This window comes from Entelurus aequoreus, linkage group LG12 (assembly GCF_033978785.1).
Source record: "Entelurus aequoreus isolate RoL-2023_Sb linkage group LG12, RoL_Eaeq_v1.1, whole genome shotgun sequence".
Classification (NCBI taxonomy): Eukaryota; Metazoa; Chordata; class Actinopteri; order Syngnathiformes; family Syngnathidae; genus Entelurus; species Entelurus aequoreus.
Genome location: NC_084742.1, coordinates 30954452 through 30968872, shown reverse-complemented (window position 1 = coordinate 30968872; position 14421 = coordinate 30954452). Strand labels below are relative to the sequence as shown.

Sequence of the window (14421 nt, the reverse complement as noted above, 5' to 3'; positions counted from 1 at the left end):
TTTTTAATCTTTTTTTGTAACCTTTAGCCATTTGATAAAAAGGTCACAATAAAAAAAAAGTATGAATTTAATTAATATTTAACTTAAACGGGCTCCACTGTAGTTATGGCAATATGGACACCGGACGCAATGACTGGACGGACTTGAACATGTGTGTGCAAATTTGGCCTTGAAGTAACTTCACACTGCAACATGTGACTCATGTGTCACAAATGTAATACAGTAGATCAGTGTGCTTTTCTCTTTATATTTAGGATGTGGATTGGAGAGATGGCTGTTGAGATAGAGCATTTTGTCATTCACACAAGCACACAGTCTGTCACTCTTCACCTGCTGTTGGGCGTGCTCTTGTTTTTGCATGGACTCACTCTGTAATCATTATTATCTGCAAGCTATGTTTGCCCAAGGAGACCACACGAGGCCCACAGTCAAAATGCCATGTGCAGCATATCTGGTCATGTTACCAAGAGAGTAAAGCCTTTTTTAATTATTAGGTTTTAGACATCAGGACATTTTATCCCATAAGAACCCAACATTAAGAATGGCGGACCACCCATAAGTAGGGATGTCCGATAATGGTTTTTTGCGGATATCCGATATCCCGATATTGTCCAACTCTTAATTACCGATACCGATATCAACCGATACCGATATCAACCGATACCGATTTCTATACAGTCGTGGAATTAACACATTATTATGCCTTATTTGGACAACCAGGTATGGTGAAGATAAGGTCCTTTTTTTTAAAAATTAATAAAACAAAATAAGATCAATAAATTAAAAACATTTTCTTGAATAAAAAAGAAAGTAAAACGATATAAAAACAGTTACATAGAAACTAGTAATTAATGAAAATGAGTAAAATTAACTGTTAAAGGTTAGTACTATTAGTGGACCAGCAGCACGCACAATCATGTGTGCTTACGGACTGTATCCCTTGCAGACTGTATTGGTATATATTGATATATAATGTAGGAACCAGAATATTAATAACCGAAAGAAACAACCCTTTTGTGTGAATGAGTGTAAATGGGGGAGGGAGGTTTTTTGGGTTGGTGTACTAATTGTAAGTGTATCTTGTGTTTTTTATGTTAATTTAATAAAAAATAAAAACGATATCGATAATAAAAAACCTGATACCGATCATTTCCGATTTTACATTTTAAAGCATTTATCGGCCGATAATATCTACCCATAAGACATGTTTAATGTTTTTATAAAATAATTCTAATTCATGGCGAAGATGTGAGATGTTACATAAACACTTGTATAAATAAATGTGGTAACACTTTAGTATGGGGAACATATTCACCATTAATTAGTTGCTTATTAATATAGGGTTAGGGTTAGGGTTAGGGAAGACTCTTAGTTAATGGCTTACTGCTTGTATAATAAGGCCATGCAGAATAAGGCATTAATAAGTACTTAATAATGACTAATTAAGAGCCAATATGTTACTAATTTGCATGTTAATAAGCAACTAATTAATAGTGAATAGGTGTATCGAAATAAACAAACTGAACTGAACTACAACTTAAATTACCGCTAATTGGAAAAAAAGAGCTTTTGGAAGTGAGCTAGCTGACCTGACACACTGTCATTTTAGGGAAGCTATATCCTGGGGTAGTCACATAATTAAATCGCGCGACAACTGCTCCAAAATGTTTCCTAGCGATATCATTAAAAAATATAGCATAAAAAAGGTTTAATTAGAATCGTTAAATGGCTATAAAATTACCTTTAATGGCAAAAAAGAGCTTTTGGAAATGAGCTACTTACCTGACATGCTACCATTTTGGGGAAGTCCTGGGATAGTCACATGACTATCACATGACAACCCCCTCCAAAATATTCCCTGTGCTTCTCAATGGGACTGAACGAGTTCCAGTCAAGCACAACGTTAATGTAAAGGGTCCATTTTAGGACGTTTAAAGTGGGTTCTTGTGGTTTATATTAAATCTATTGTATTTAAATTAAACCATGTCATTATAAACGATTTGTAGGAAAACATGTGGAAAGGTACAACCCAATAGTTTTCTTTTTTATGTCCTGATGCACAAAACCTTGGAAGAGGGAGTATTTCATTGGAACATGGCTGTACATGTGTATACATACAGTATATCACATGACGCTAATAGCTGGGTGCTTCACTTGGACCAGCAAAGCTATATGTATGTTTCTCTTAGATAACTGCTCAGAAAGGTAACCGTTTTATTAGCGAAAAAAATCACTCAGCTTTCTAACTAAAGTTTGTTGGTTTTGGATGTGAGCAATAAAAAAAAAAAAGATGGAGGTCATTCAATTATCTATGAGAAGAGACACACACATAAACAAGTTCCACAGTAGTTGCTATTTTAGGATAAGTTTCACAAACAATGAAAAAAACTAATCAGACTAATTTCTCGTAATACTAAGATTTTTTTTGCTTAAAACATTATTACGACTATTATTTTAATTTGTATGTCTTTATTCACACAGTAGTCTGACTTTTCTGTGGCATTATTCCAACTCTGACTGTTTCTTATATTATAAAGCTGGTATATTTAACTTTACAACTTTTATCAAAGTATGTATTTTCTGAGTACTGTCCAGAATTTGCATTGTTTTCCAATCATAGTTCGATTTTTAAGGCCCGAGCAGCAGAGCGAGCTCCGCAGGTGCAATGCAGAGCTCTGCAAGGGCCCTATTGAAATTGCAGTGTTTTTTCTTCTACACGTTTGGACGCCTTTTTGAGGCCCTTAAAATGCATGAAAAGTCCCCATATTTTGTAGGCGTGTCAAGCATGGCGAAATATTTTATGTTTTGGGGGTCCCGAAATTTAAATTCCTAAATTGGTTCTCTAGTGCCCCCTTTAAAATAAAATAAAAATAGCCCCTTCTACCAGTTTCACGTTGCGACACGGAAATCACAGGAGACGTCTATCATGACTGGACGCACATAAAAGTCTTAGGAATCCATACCTGAAAATGAACAGGAAGTCGGCCATCTAGGTTTTCGTCTTACATTTTTCAGCGGGAAAAAAAGGGGTCACACTTTAAGGAACTCCTCCTAGGGAATTTGACCAAAAGAGCTACAGATACTACACATATAGGCAAAGATACATTGTGAAAATGTTTTCCCACGCCATAATATGTGGGCGGGGCATGGCGCCAAACATTTTCTCTGATGGTTTTGGGCCATTTGTCGGCTAAAAAAGGGGGTCGTACTTTAATGAACTCCTTCTCGGAACTTTGGCCAAATGAGTCGCGGTTAAAATGACAGGTACTACACATAACAATGATGATAAATTGCGAACAAATTCTGATATGGGCGTGGCATAGCGCCAAAACTGTGCTTTGATGGTTTGCCACAAAATACGAAACGTTTATAACTCAGATCTTGTTTTTCTGGTATTGTTTTGACATTTTCCTTACACAATTTTGTTTTACAAAATATTTTGGCTGTACTGGTAATTTTACAATTTCCATTATACTTAATAAACACTGTCGTAAGTTTAAAACGGTTTCCCATAGTATTATGACATTTGTCCTATATAATGACAACTTGTACGTTTATGACTTTTCTTATATTACAGTTTATATTATACTAGTAAGACTTTTTTACGCAATATTCTGCTCTACTGGTCACTTTATTATTCTCATTACATTGCAACTTTTCTCAAATTGTACTTAATTTTGGCTCCTAATGTTCTTAAAAAAAATCTGAAAGTTTTCTTATCATTTTATGACTTTTCTTATAATTTTACATAGACATTTTATTCACAGAGTTCCCCAACTTTTTTGTAAGTGCAATATTAACTGCTTTCTCATACTTGCACAACTTTTTTCAAACAATATTATTTTAATTCTTGGTCATTTTACAATTGTTATCATAATAGTTTTTTTTAAACCTTGCCGTAACTTAAAACTTTTCCCCAAAATAATATAAAAATTTCCCTGTTTTATGACACCTTTTTTTAACAAATGTATAGCTTTTCTTATATATATTTTTCTCAAAACTTGATTCATATAGTGTTTTTTTTGGTTCTCATAGCTTTAACGGCATTTTCAACCTAGTACACCTTTTTAACGTAATATTCTGCTCTACTGGTAATTTTACAGCGTTATTCTCATCACATTACGACTTTTCTCAGGTTTACTTTTTGTTCTTTTAAGTGGCCCCTAATGTTCTTTAAAAAAAAAAAAAACCTTAAACAGAAATTTTTTTGTGAAACAATGTGCAACTTAACGATAGAACACGTATTTGTGATGTTACAAATTCACTCTCATAAATAAAAAAATAAAAGGAATTTATTCCTGTTTTAAAAAATACATATTTTTACTTTTTTTTAATGTAATGTATTTATATGCCTGTCGCAGTAAAAAAAGCTGTGACAAATAATTTGTGTAATACTGAATTTCAATTTTTTTTGTTTTGTTTTTATTTATTGCATTATTGATGCAATGTCATGGCAAGCAACAGGTACATGACTGCATAAAAAAACACCCAGTAATCATTCTTACATTATCTCTAAACCAGAAGTAAAGGGTTGCTAAGCAACTAGCTCACAGATGCACTTTGCACTCACAAAAAAACAACTGTTTAAAAAAAGCTCTTAAAAACATTTCTCCTTGTCTGTGGACTAAATTATTGAATCACTTCCATCTAAAACACTACAATAAACATGTGTGCATCTAAAAAAAAAAAAAGCCATTGAGTGAACGGCAAGGCATTCCAAAAATTATGCTTGATGAAGACAGGATGTGACAATTTATTTAGCCATTTCATTTCTTGTTTGTATGACCAGCGGGATAAGACTGTATAACAATATGAGGACATATTGCAGTGGGAAGACCCCATTTGGAGGCCTTCCAGCCACTCCTACAGGACAATAAAGGACGGAATCTACGCAAAAACCACTAACGAACTGCTGCTCGGCACGCAAGAGGACGACTTTCACCACCGAGGGGAGGACTATGATAAGCATTTAATCCTGAGCAAGGCAGGAGAATGAAACAAAGAGGACTTCTGTGTAGCTCTCGCTCCTGTAAATAGGTCACCAAAAACAGCACATTTGGTCAACAAGGCTGTCGGGTCGCACCGTGACACTCAATCACTTATCTTACTGTGGTGTCCCCCCTTTTTGCAATAAGTGTACTAGTTGAGGCACTTGGAGTGTATTCATATATGAAACCCTGCATCCCGTGTGTACAGTATAGAGAGACAACTGTGCTAAATTGAGTGTGACATCTCTGCTTTTGTTAAGGTTAAAATGCTCTGCTGTGTGTTAATAATGTAGGTTTGTATCCTAATAGTCCAGGGCAAGGAAAGGTGATATTTTGAAAGGTCAAGTAGGTGGACTCACTGCTAGGGTCCGCCCCTCGCGCCTCCCTCCCTCTCTTCGATGCAACTGCCATTGTAGAAGTCTCCCACTGGGAATTGAACATGCAAATACCCTGCATTACTGCTGCAAATCTTCATATGAACCAAATGACTACTTTTCTTGATGCAGTGGTGGCTAAAAAAAACAACAACAAAAACAGATTCTTCCAAAAATGTCCCCCTTTGTGCGAATTTGTAGCAGAAGTTCGTAAAGTGGGATTTCTAGAATGACTGCACAGTAGCAATACCACACACCCAAACTATCCTGTTTGTACAAGGGAGTGTAAAAATACATACAGTGCATCTGGAGAGTATTCACAGCGCTTCACTTTTTCCACATTTTGTTATGTTACGACCTATTCCAAAATGGAATAAATTCATTTGACATGATGACAATGTGAAAAGACATCCTGAATGAAAACCAACGCTTCTTATCCAACCTGATGGAGCTTGAGGAGTGCTGCAAAGAAGAATGGGCAAAGATTGGTGTGCCAAGCTTGTGACATTGTATTCAAATAGACTTGAGGCTGTAATTGATGCCAAAGGTGTATCAACAAAGTATTGTGCAAAGACTGTGAATACTTATGTACATATGATTTTTTTTAATTAAAAATTTTTTTAATACATTCGAGAAAAAAAAAAACTTTTCACATTGTCATTATGGGGTATTTTCTGTAGAATGTTGTGGATAAAAATGAATGTATTCCATTTTGGAATAAGGCTGTAACATAACAAAAGGTGGAAAACATAAAGCGCTGTGAATACTTTGCGGATGCACAGTAGATTGTCCAATGGAATACTTCTGTAAGTAAGTATGCTGTGTACAGTTGATCCCTTCTGTTAGCGAGGGTAACAGTCCAAGAGCCCTGGTGAATGTCAAGAAAACCGCGAATAATGGAGGCACCATAAACAGACCTAAAATGCAAATTTTTTGGCCTGTCCCAGTTATTGACATTTAGTTTTGCATCCTAAAAAAACGACATGCATACAGTAGTCTTAACTCACCACATACTGCTTGATGTAGTGTGACCTCACCCCATCGCAGATTTTTAAAAAGCAATTTATTTATCTTCTAAAAGCATATTTCACCATTTTGGGGGCCTAAATTAAAACATTTGAATGGCCAAATAAACTAAAAATCTCAAGACTACAGTAGTATTGTCCACTAGAGGAGACCAGCCCATTGTTTAGTTTATTGGCCACTGATTGGCTCAGCCTCAGCCAGCATTACTGTATTGTATTCAAAGAGTGTAAAAGTGACTAAAGGATGTTATTTAATGTCTAAAGAGTTCTTATAATTTTAGCCTGCAAATATACAGTACAGGCCAAACGTTTGGACACGCCTTCTCATTCAATGGGTTTTCTATATTTTCATGACTATTTACATTGTAGATTGTCACTGAAGGCATCAAAACTATAAATGAACACATGTGGAGTTATGTACTTAACAAAAAAGGTGAAATAACTGAAAACATGTTTTATATTCTAGTTTCTTCAAAATAGCCACCCTTTGCTCTGATTACGGTTTTGCACACTCTTGGCATTCTCTCGATGAGCTTCAAGAGGTAGTCACATGAAAGCATTTTCACTTCCAGGTGTCATAGTTTTGATGCCTTCAGTGACAATCAACAATGTAAATAGTCATGAAAATAAAGAAAACGCATTGAAATGAGAAGGTGTGTCCAAACTTTTGGCCTGTACTGTCGATATATGAGTGAATTTTAATTTAAAGGTTAGCTATTAAGATTATCATCTTTTCTGACTATTAAATGATGTTACAAAGTTGGATACTCATGTAAACATTGCCAGAGTGTCAAACCATAAGGTTCATGCATTATGGCGTGAGCTTGCAGGCAGTTTTGGATGCCTCTGTTTGCAGGGTTTTGCAGTCTGGCAACGTTGTGATGTCACAGTGAGGTGGACGTACTTATTTGGACATTAAGTTAAGCCAGGGGTCACCAACGCGGTGCCCACGGGCACCAGGTCGCCCGTAAGGACCAGATGAGTCGCCCGCGGGCCTGTTCTAAAAAAAAAAAAAAAAAAAAAAAAATGTATTTTTATTTATTGTATTTTTTTTTGTTTTTAAATTAAATCTACATAGAAAAAACACAAGATACACTTTCAATCAGTGCATCAACCCAAACAACCTCCCTCCATGCACACTCATCCACACCCACTCACACAAAAGGGGTTATTTCTTTCTGCTACCAATATTCTGGTTCCCACAACATAGACAACACATCTGCAAGGGACACAGTCCCTGAAGCACACATAATTGTATAGGCTGCTGGTCCACTAACATTTTCATTAATTACTATTTTTTTATGTAATTATTTTTATATTGTTTTACTTTCTTTTTTATCCAAGAAAATGTTTTTTATTTATTTATCTTATTTTATTTAATTTTTTAAAAAAGGACCTTATCTTCAACAGACCAGGTTGTCAATGAAATTAGATTTGTTTAAAGGGTTTTTAAAACCAGGTCCAGTCCAGATAATGTCCAAGTCGGACTCAGCAACACACACCTTCATTCATGTACACAGAAAACAATTAGGGAACACAACAGATTGCATATAATTTATAAACAAAATTACATTTTCAAAATAAGCATTTATGTACAGTCCAGATTATGTCCAGGTCACTCAAATTAGGGAACACAACAACAGATATCATATAATCTATAAACATAATTATACTTTCAAAATAAGCCTTTGAGGACTTCTCATCTTTTTTTTTTATGTTTTTTGGCATCATTATCGTTTTCAACCATGTAACTTTCTAAAGTTAGAAAATACTGAATAAATGTTTTAAAGAGAGTAATACTAAGTGAATATCTGTTTTTGGCCTTAAAAATAAACATTTTACGGAGTACTATAATTAAATTGACTAAATCATGATTGTCAATGAACTCTCCTAAAATAACAGAAACCACATTAAGCTTCATAAACAAACCAATCCTTAAACACATTTTTTCAAATTTAAAAATTTGAGAGTTTACTTTTGTATTTTACATGAGTTATTATTTGTACAAACATGGTGCAAAGTACGGTAATTCATGATTTGTTAAAAAATGTTAGTGGCTAGCTAGTTAAAATGGGATATTGTGATTTCACAAGACTGTCTTAGAAGTGATCATTTGAAAATGTTCAATTTGAAAAATGTGCACTTAGAGAAAATATAAAAATAAAGTGTTGCATATTGATATTTATCTGTTTCTATATATATTTATTGTGAGAAATCATTAAGATGATCAGTGTTTCCACAAAGATAAATATAATTAATTATTAATAATAACAGAGTTAAAGGTAAATTGAGCAAATTGGCTATTTCTGGCAATTTATTTAAGTGTGTATCAAACTGGTAGCCCTTCGCATTAATCAGTACCCAAGAAGTAGCTCTTGGTTTCAAAAAGGTTGGTGACCCCTGAGTTAAGCGCTCAGCCAGAGTCTCAGGCTGTGAGAAAACAAATAATAATAATAGGATAAAGTATTATTTTCATATAAGGGGGGCAACATGCAATGACATAAATGCAATAAGAGCAGCTTTTTTTAATGCAGAGTCTGAATCAATCAGAGCGTGTGCAGGTGTAGCTAATGTAGTGAGTGGGTGAACCTATGTATAACGTTATGAAGTTTATTCCCGACCATGTCTGGAAAAGAATCAACAACTTTAAGATATAAATTTAAAGTGTACATTTTCAAAAGATAAAGTATGATACTTTTGGAGAGGGTGGGGCGTGGTTTCATTTGCAATCTGGGACGCCTTGCAGACATGCTCAAAAAAAGGAATTAAAAGCGACTGTGGAGCAAAATGTCCACCAAAGCATATCCAATACGTATTACCTGGACCAAAAATAAGTGTTTTAAATGTAGATCAAAATCCTCATAGGTTGTGTCTATACTTGCGTCATTCATTGTGGCAATAGTACTCCCTGATTTTTTTTTTTTTATCCAGCCCTCGTTCATTTCTATACTATTGTTCTTCTTTCCTAATATGTGGGATTTTTTAAATGCAAAAAATGTATGAAACATTCCGATATCACAGCATGTGCAGATAGTGATGTGCAATATCACTGATTTTCTCTTCGATCCGATACCAAGTAAAATTCAGGCTGGTATCGGCGATACTGATCCGATACTTTGTGCAAATATACCTTTTGCTAAAATTTTCGAAGTATTCTAAAATAATATTTCTATCTGGGGAAAAAAAAAAAAAAAACAGTAATGAATGTAAGAAAAAAAGCAAACATTGGAATGCAAAGAGAAAAAATTACATTTTTAAACTCATAATTAATAGTAATATACTTAGTCACCTATAACAAAGTTTGGTCTTTAAATATGTATCATATCTGTTGTAGCTTCTTTTTTTATATAAAACAAATATCAAAATGGCGACTCTTGGTAGAAAAAGTTTAGACACTCCTAATCTGAAATATTAGAAGCATTCAAAATAAAAAAAATAAAGTATGCTTAAAATATAAACACAGTTTGGTTAGTTAATTAAAAATAATATGATACTAACTAATGGAATAATTACAAAAATTACAACAACTATAATAAACACTGTTAAATGTATGACTGAACATTAATATTTTTGTACAGGCAGAATTTTTGACACACTCGGTTATGCAGTTACACAATCGTATGACCATTATTATTCCTATTTTATTCTTACATGGGAAAAAAACAAGAGTGAAAATGTAAAAGAAAAGAGCAAAGTATTTAATGACAAAAAGTTCAAATGTTCTAACTAGTAATTAATAATGATATACTCAGTCACTCATACAGTAATACATAACTGACACAATCTTATTTTACCATTTTTCTAAATGAAAAAATATCAATACGACCCCTGCATACTTTGACTTTTCAATTTGTAGCCCTTGGTGGAAAAAGTTTGGACACCCCTGAACTAAAGTACCAAAAGTATCTATATATTGATTGGAGGATCGATATTAAAGCATAAAGATCTGGTATCGGTGGTATTGATATTTCTGCATCGAATCGCACATCACTGGATGCAGAAGCTGCCTCGTAGAAATTGCAAGTGAAGGAAGTGACGTAGTCCTTGCGCATGCGTGGACCGATCGTGTAGCGACTATCGACAATGAGTGTCCATCACCGTTTTCAGTGCAACACCCAGTACAGACAGAACACTGCATATCGCTGTACTCCACAACATGAACGCACTTGAGCACTGAAAAAAACTAAGTATATTTAAGTAAGTACACGTGTGTGCGAGTTCAAACACAATCCTGGATGCTTACCACCCTCAACAAGTTCCATCTCGCCTCCATAGTACTGTCTCAAATCGATCCAGAGTGTGTGAATTTGGAGGGTGTAGCCTCTTATCACTAAATATCGCTGCGTACTTACCAGGAACGGATGATGTCAATACTTACCCACTTCTTCTTCTTCATTTTCTCTCACTTTTCATGGTGAATCGCAACCACTTGGCCAAGTTTTCGGATCACCCAATGAATTGTCTGCCATCTCTTTGCCACCACTTTTTGCTTGTGTCAAATTTAGTTTTGTGTTACAATAATCCCTCGTTTATCGCTGTTAATTGGTTCCGGACATAATAAATGAATTTCTGCGACGTGGAAACTAATAATTATAATCTATTATTTTCATAGCCCGAGTATAAAAACTTATTTACCACGTTCTAAATACATTTTTCAACATTATGAGAGTCCTCTGAACATGAAATAACACCCTTTAGTCACCTTTACGCTCTTTTAATCCAATATAATAATACTGCCTGAGGCTGGGCCAATCAATGGCTACAATACTAAACAGTGTGATCTGATTGGTTTGGTCTCATCTAGTGGCCAATACCATAGTAGTATGGATATTTTTAGTGAATTTAGCCATGTTTTATGCTTGGAAATGCTTAATTTAAGGCAAATATGTTGTAGAAAACGCTTTAAAAAAAAATCTGCCATATGGTGAAGCCGCAATATTTGAAGCGCAATGTGGCGAGGGCCAACTGCACTTTTCTTTGCATACATATACCTCTCGCTTCAGATTCTGCTTTTGATTTGATAGTCTGTCTCATAGAATAGTATTTTGAGTGCGCTGGTCCAGCCAAATGCAGTGCACTGTAAGTACCTGGATGTTGCACTCAAAAAGGCCACATTGGTAAGTATGCAGTAATGGAGCAGATCAATTAGCACCCCTGTAGCGGAAGGGGAGGGACTAAATCGGGTGGTTGCAATTCACCGTTTGGAGTGTACTGACAATGCACTGCGTTTTGCCGTACGACTCACTGTGAACGTACTTACGCACTCTAAAGGCGTTTCAGTGTAAGTAGGGTAATGAGAAATTGGTAATATGAGAAAAGACCGATTAAACGTTACTGGGAATGAAGTATTGCCGATCCACACTGTGATTTCAGCATAGAAAAGTGTTGCTGTACAAGCCGATAGAGAGGACTGTCAGGTGGCATTGTTGACGTGTTTCTACCCACAATCCTCCTTGTGTAGTACACGTGCTGCTTTCCTCTTAAAATGGACAAACGAGTACTGTTGTTGTGTATTTTTAGAATGTTGTAACTCCAGGAAAAAAGTTGTTTATTTTCTTGAATCCAGAACATGTATTTTTCTGTCTTACCCGTGAAAGTCATGGTACTCCAACGCTGTGCTCCTCCACCTTGTCTTTAAACGCGTCACAAGCTTTTTTGTTTGTTTTTGTCGTGAAGGGGAAACAATTTCAATTTCTGAAGTACATGCATGCTGAAAAAAGAACCATTATGTCAGATGATTAAAAAAAAGAAAAAAAGATGACACTGCATATCATGTTCCAGAAAATGTGTATGACGGTAAATACTATGTGAAAGACTCACATAAACTATCTTTTAATGAATACTTTTCTGGTTTACTGGATTACACTAACACTACTCACAAAAAGTTAGGGATATGGCATTTGGTTTTCATGTGAAACTAAAGAACGAACCTAAATGATATTAAAGGTGTTATGAAATGTAATGGTCATGAGGTCCATAAAAATATTACATATACATTTTATATACACATTCAGTGGTACCCCGGGATACGAGTTGGATTTTAATCAAAAAATGTGTTTTGCAACGCAAAATTGAAACAAATCAAAACATCACAATTTTACCAAGTAACAAACCCTTACAAAAACAAACTTTTAGATAAGAAATATTGCATAACGTGATACAATACAATTTAATACAACCAAATACAGTATCAATCAATCAATCAATCAATGTTTATTTATATAGCCCTAAATCACAAGTGTCTCAAAGGGCTGCACAAGCCACAACGACATCCGCGGTACAGAGCCCACATAAGGGCAAGGAAAAACTCACAACCCCAATGGGACGTCGATGTGAATGACTATGAGAAACCTTGGAGAGGACCGCATATGTGGGTGACTCCCCCCTCTAGGGGAGACCGGATGCAATGGACGTCGAGTGGGTCTGACATAATATTGTGAAAGTCCAGTCCATAGTGGATCTAACATAATAGTGAGAGTCCAGTCCATAGTGGGGCCTGCAGGAAACCATCCCGAGCGGAGACGGGTCAGCAGCGCAGAGATGTCCCCAACCGATGCACAGGCCACCCCGGGTCCCGACTCTGGACAGCAGTAGTTGTATGAAGTAATGTACGTTTGTAATAATAATGTACAATATTTACCTTGGAGAGTGGACTTCAACGGTATCTCCTTTGAGCTGCTTCTTTGTCAAACACACCATCAGCAGCTTTTCCATATTTTCATGTATAAATGTCCGTCGTTTAGATATTGATTTAACAACATTCCTTTTGCTTTGGTATGGTGCTGACATATGCTTGTTACGAGTCAACCATAAGGTCTGTCATGTTTTTGATGATTTATTTCTTTAATTCAATTATTATGATCTACTTCTTTTATGCACTGTCCTTCCCACTAACTTTCTTCATTACGATGGTTGGAAAAACAACTTTATGTCGATTTATAGCTATAAGTTAATGCTAGCGAATAAGACCGGGCGGGTCTTACTGGGTTCACTGTGACATTTGCTACACCAACGGGCAATGGGGGGTTATATATAAACATATGTGTGTGTGTATATATATATATATATATATATTGTGGTACCTGATTCTCACCAAGACACAGGTTTGATTTTGCAGCAAGCCGAAAAGGGCGTTTTATTGCACCAGTCTTTTAGGAAGGGCAGGGTGTGGAAGTAACAAACTTAAAGTGTCCATTAATAAACATAAATATCTCCCGTCTGGGGCTCTCAGTACTTCACACAGCACACTTCTTTGAAAGGTCATAGGTCATTGCCGCCTGATGCACCTGCCTTGACACAGAGGAGAGCCAGACCTGAATGAGGCAGAGTTAAGAAGGGTTTGTGGCTGGGCCCCACCTGGCCGCACAGCTGGTGGCATTTCAGGCTGATTGAGTAGGTACAGGGGAATGTACCGCCCCTCGATGATGCGGCCAAGGCTGGGGCGTTGTCTTCTGTGTTCCACTCTGCCTCCATTCCCTGGCTCCTCCCCTGTGAGGTGCCTACCTGTCAGGCGGTGCTTGAGTGAGACTCCACAATATATATATATATATATATATATATATATATATATATATATATATATATATATATATATATATATATATATATATATATATATATATATATATATATACATATATATATATATATATATATATATATATATATATATATATACACACACACACATATAAACAGTTTATATATACATACATATATACTAGGGGTGTAAAAAATAATTGGCACGAGTCGATAACCGATTTTAACTATAGAGATATGAATACATTGTTTGGCGAGCCTCTGGATCGATCTACATCTAGTATGAATCGATCAACGTCCGGTTGAAAAGTCATGAATCGGTTAATTGGAGATCTGTTATAAAATATGGTCGGTCTCATCTTGCGAGACTTCTGTGATGACGTTAACGAGAGTAACGTTCTCGTTTGCGACTGTCGACATCAATAGAGCAACATGGCTGACAGCACCGAAAGAGTTAACAAACAATGCTCCGCCGAATAGGGATGTATACTGTTA

The 14421-nt window shown here is 35.7% G+C and overlaps 1 protein-coding gene across 2 annotated transcripts in view; it reads left to right on the top strand.

The window, feature by feature from the left end:
- The window catches only part of kcnc2 (potassium voltage-gated channel, Shaw-related subfamily, member 2), a 142247-nt gene that overhangs the window by 126308 nt on the left and 1518 nt on the right, over positions 1-14421 (top strand). Inside the window, exon 4 of one of the 2 annotated variants that reach the window (XM_062065655.1) lies at positions 4829-6967. The exons of the other annotated variant lie outside the window; for it this stretch is intronic. Within the exon in view, the coding sequence (XP_061921639.1) occupies positions 4829-4905 (77 nt within the window). The 3' untranslated portion in view covers positions 4906-6967. Of the gene's footprint in view, positions 1-4828; positions 6968-14421 lie in introns of those variants that run through there. 2 annotated transcript variants of the gene reach the window in all.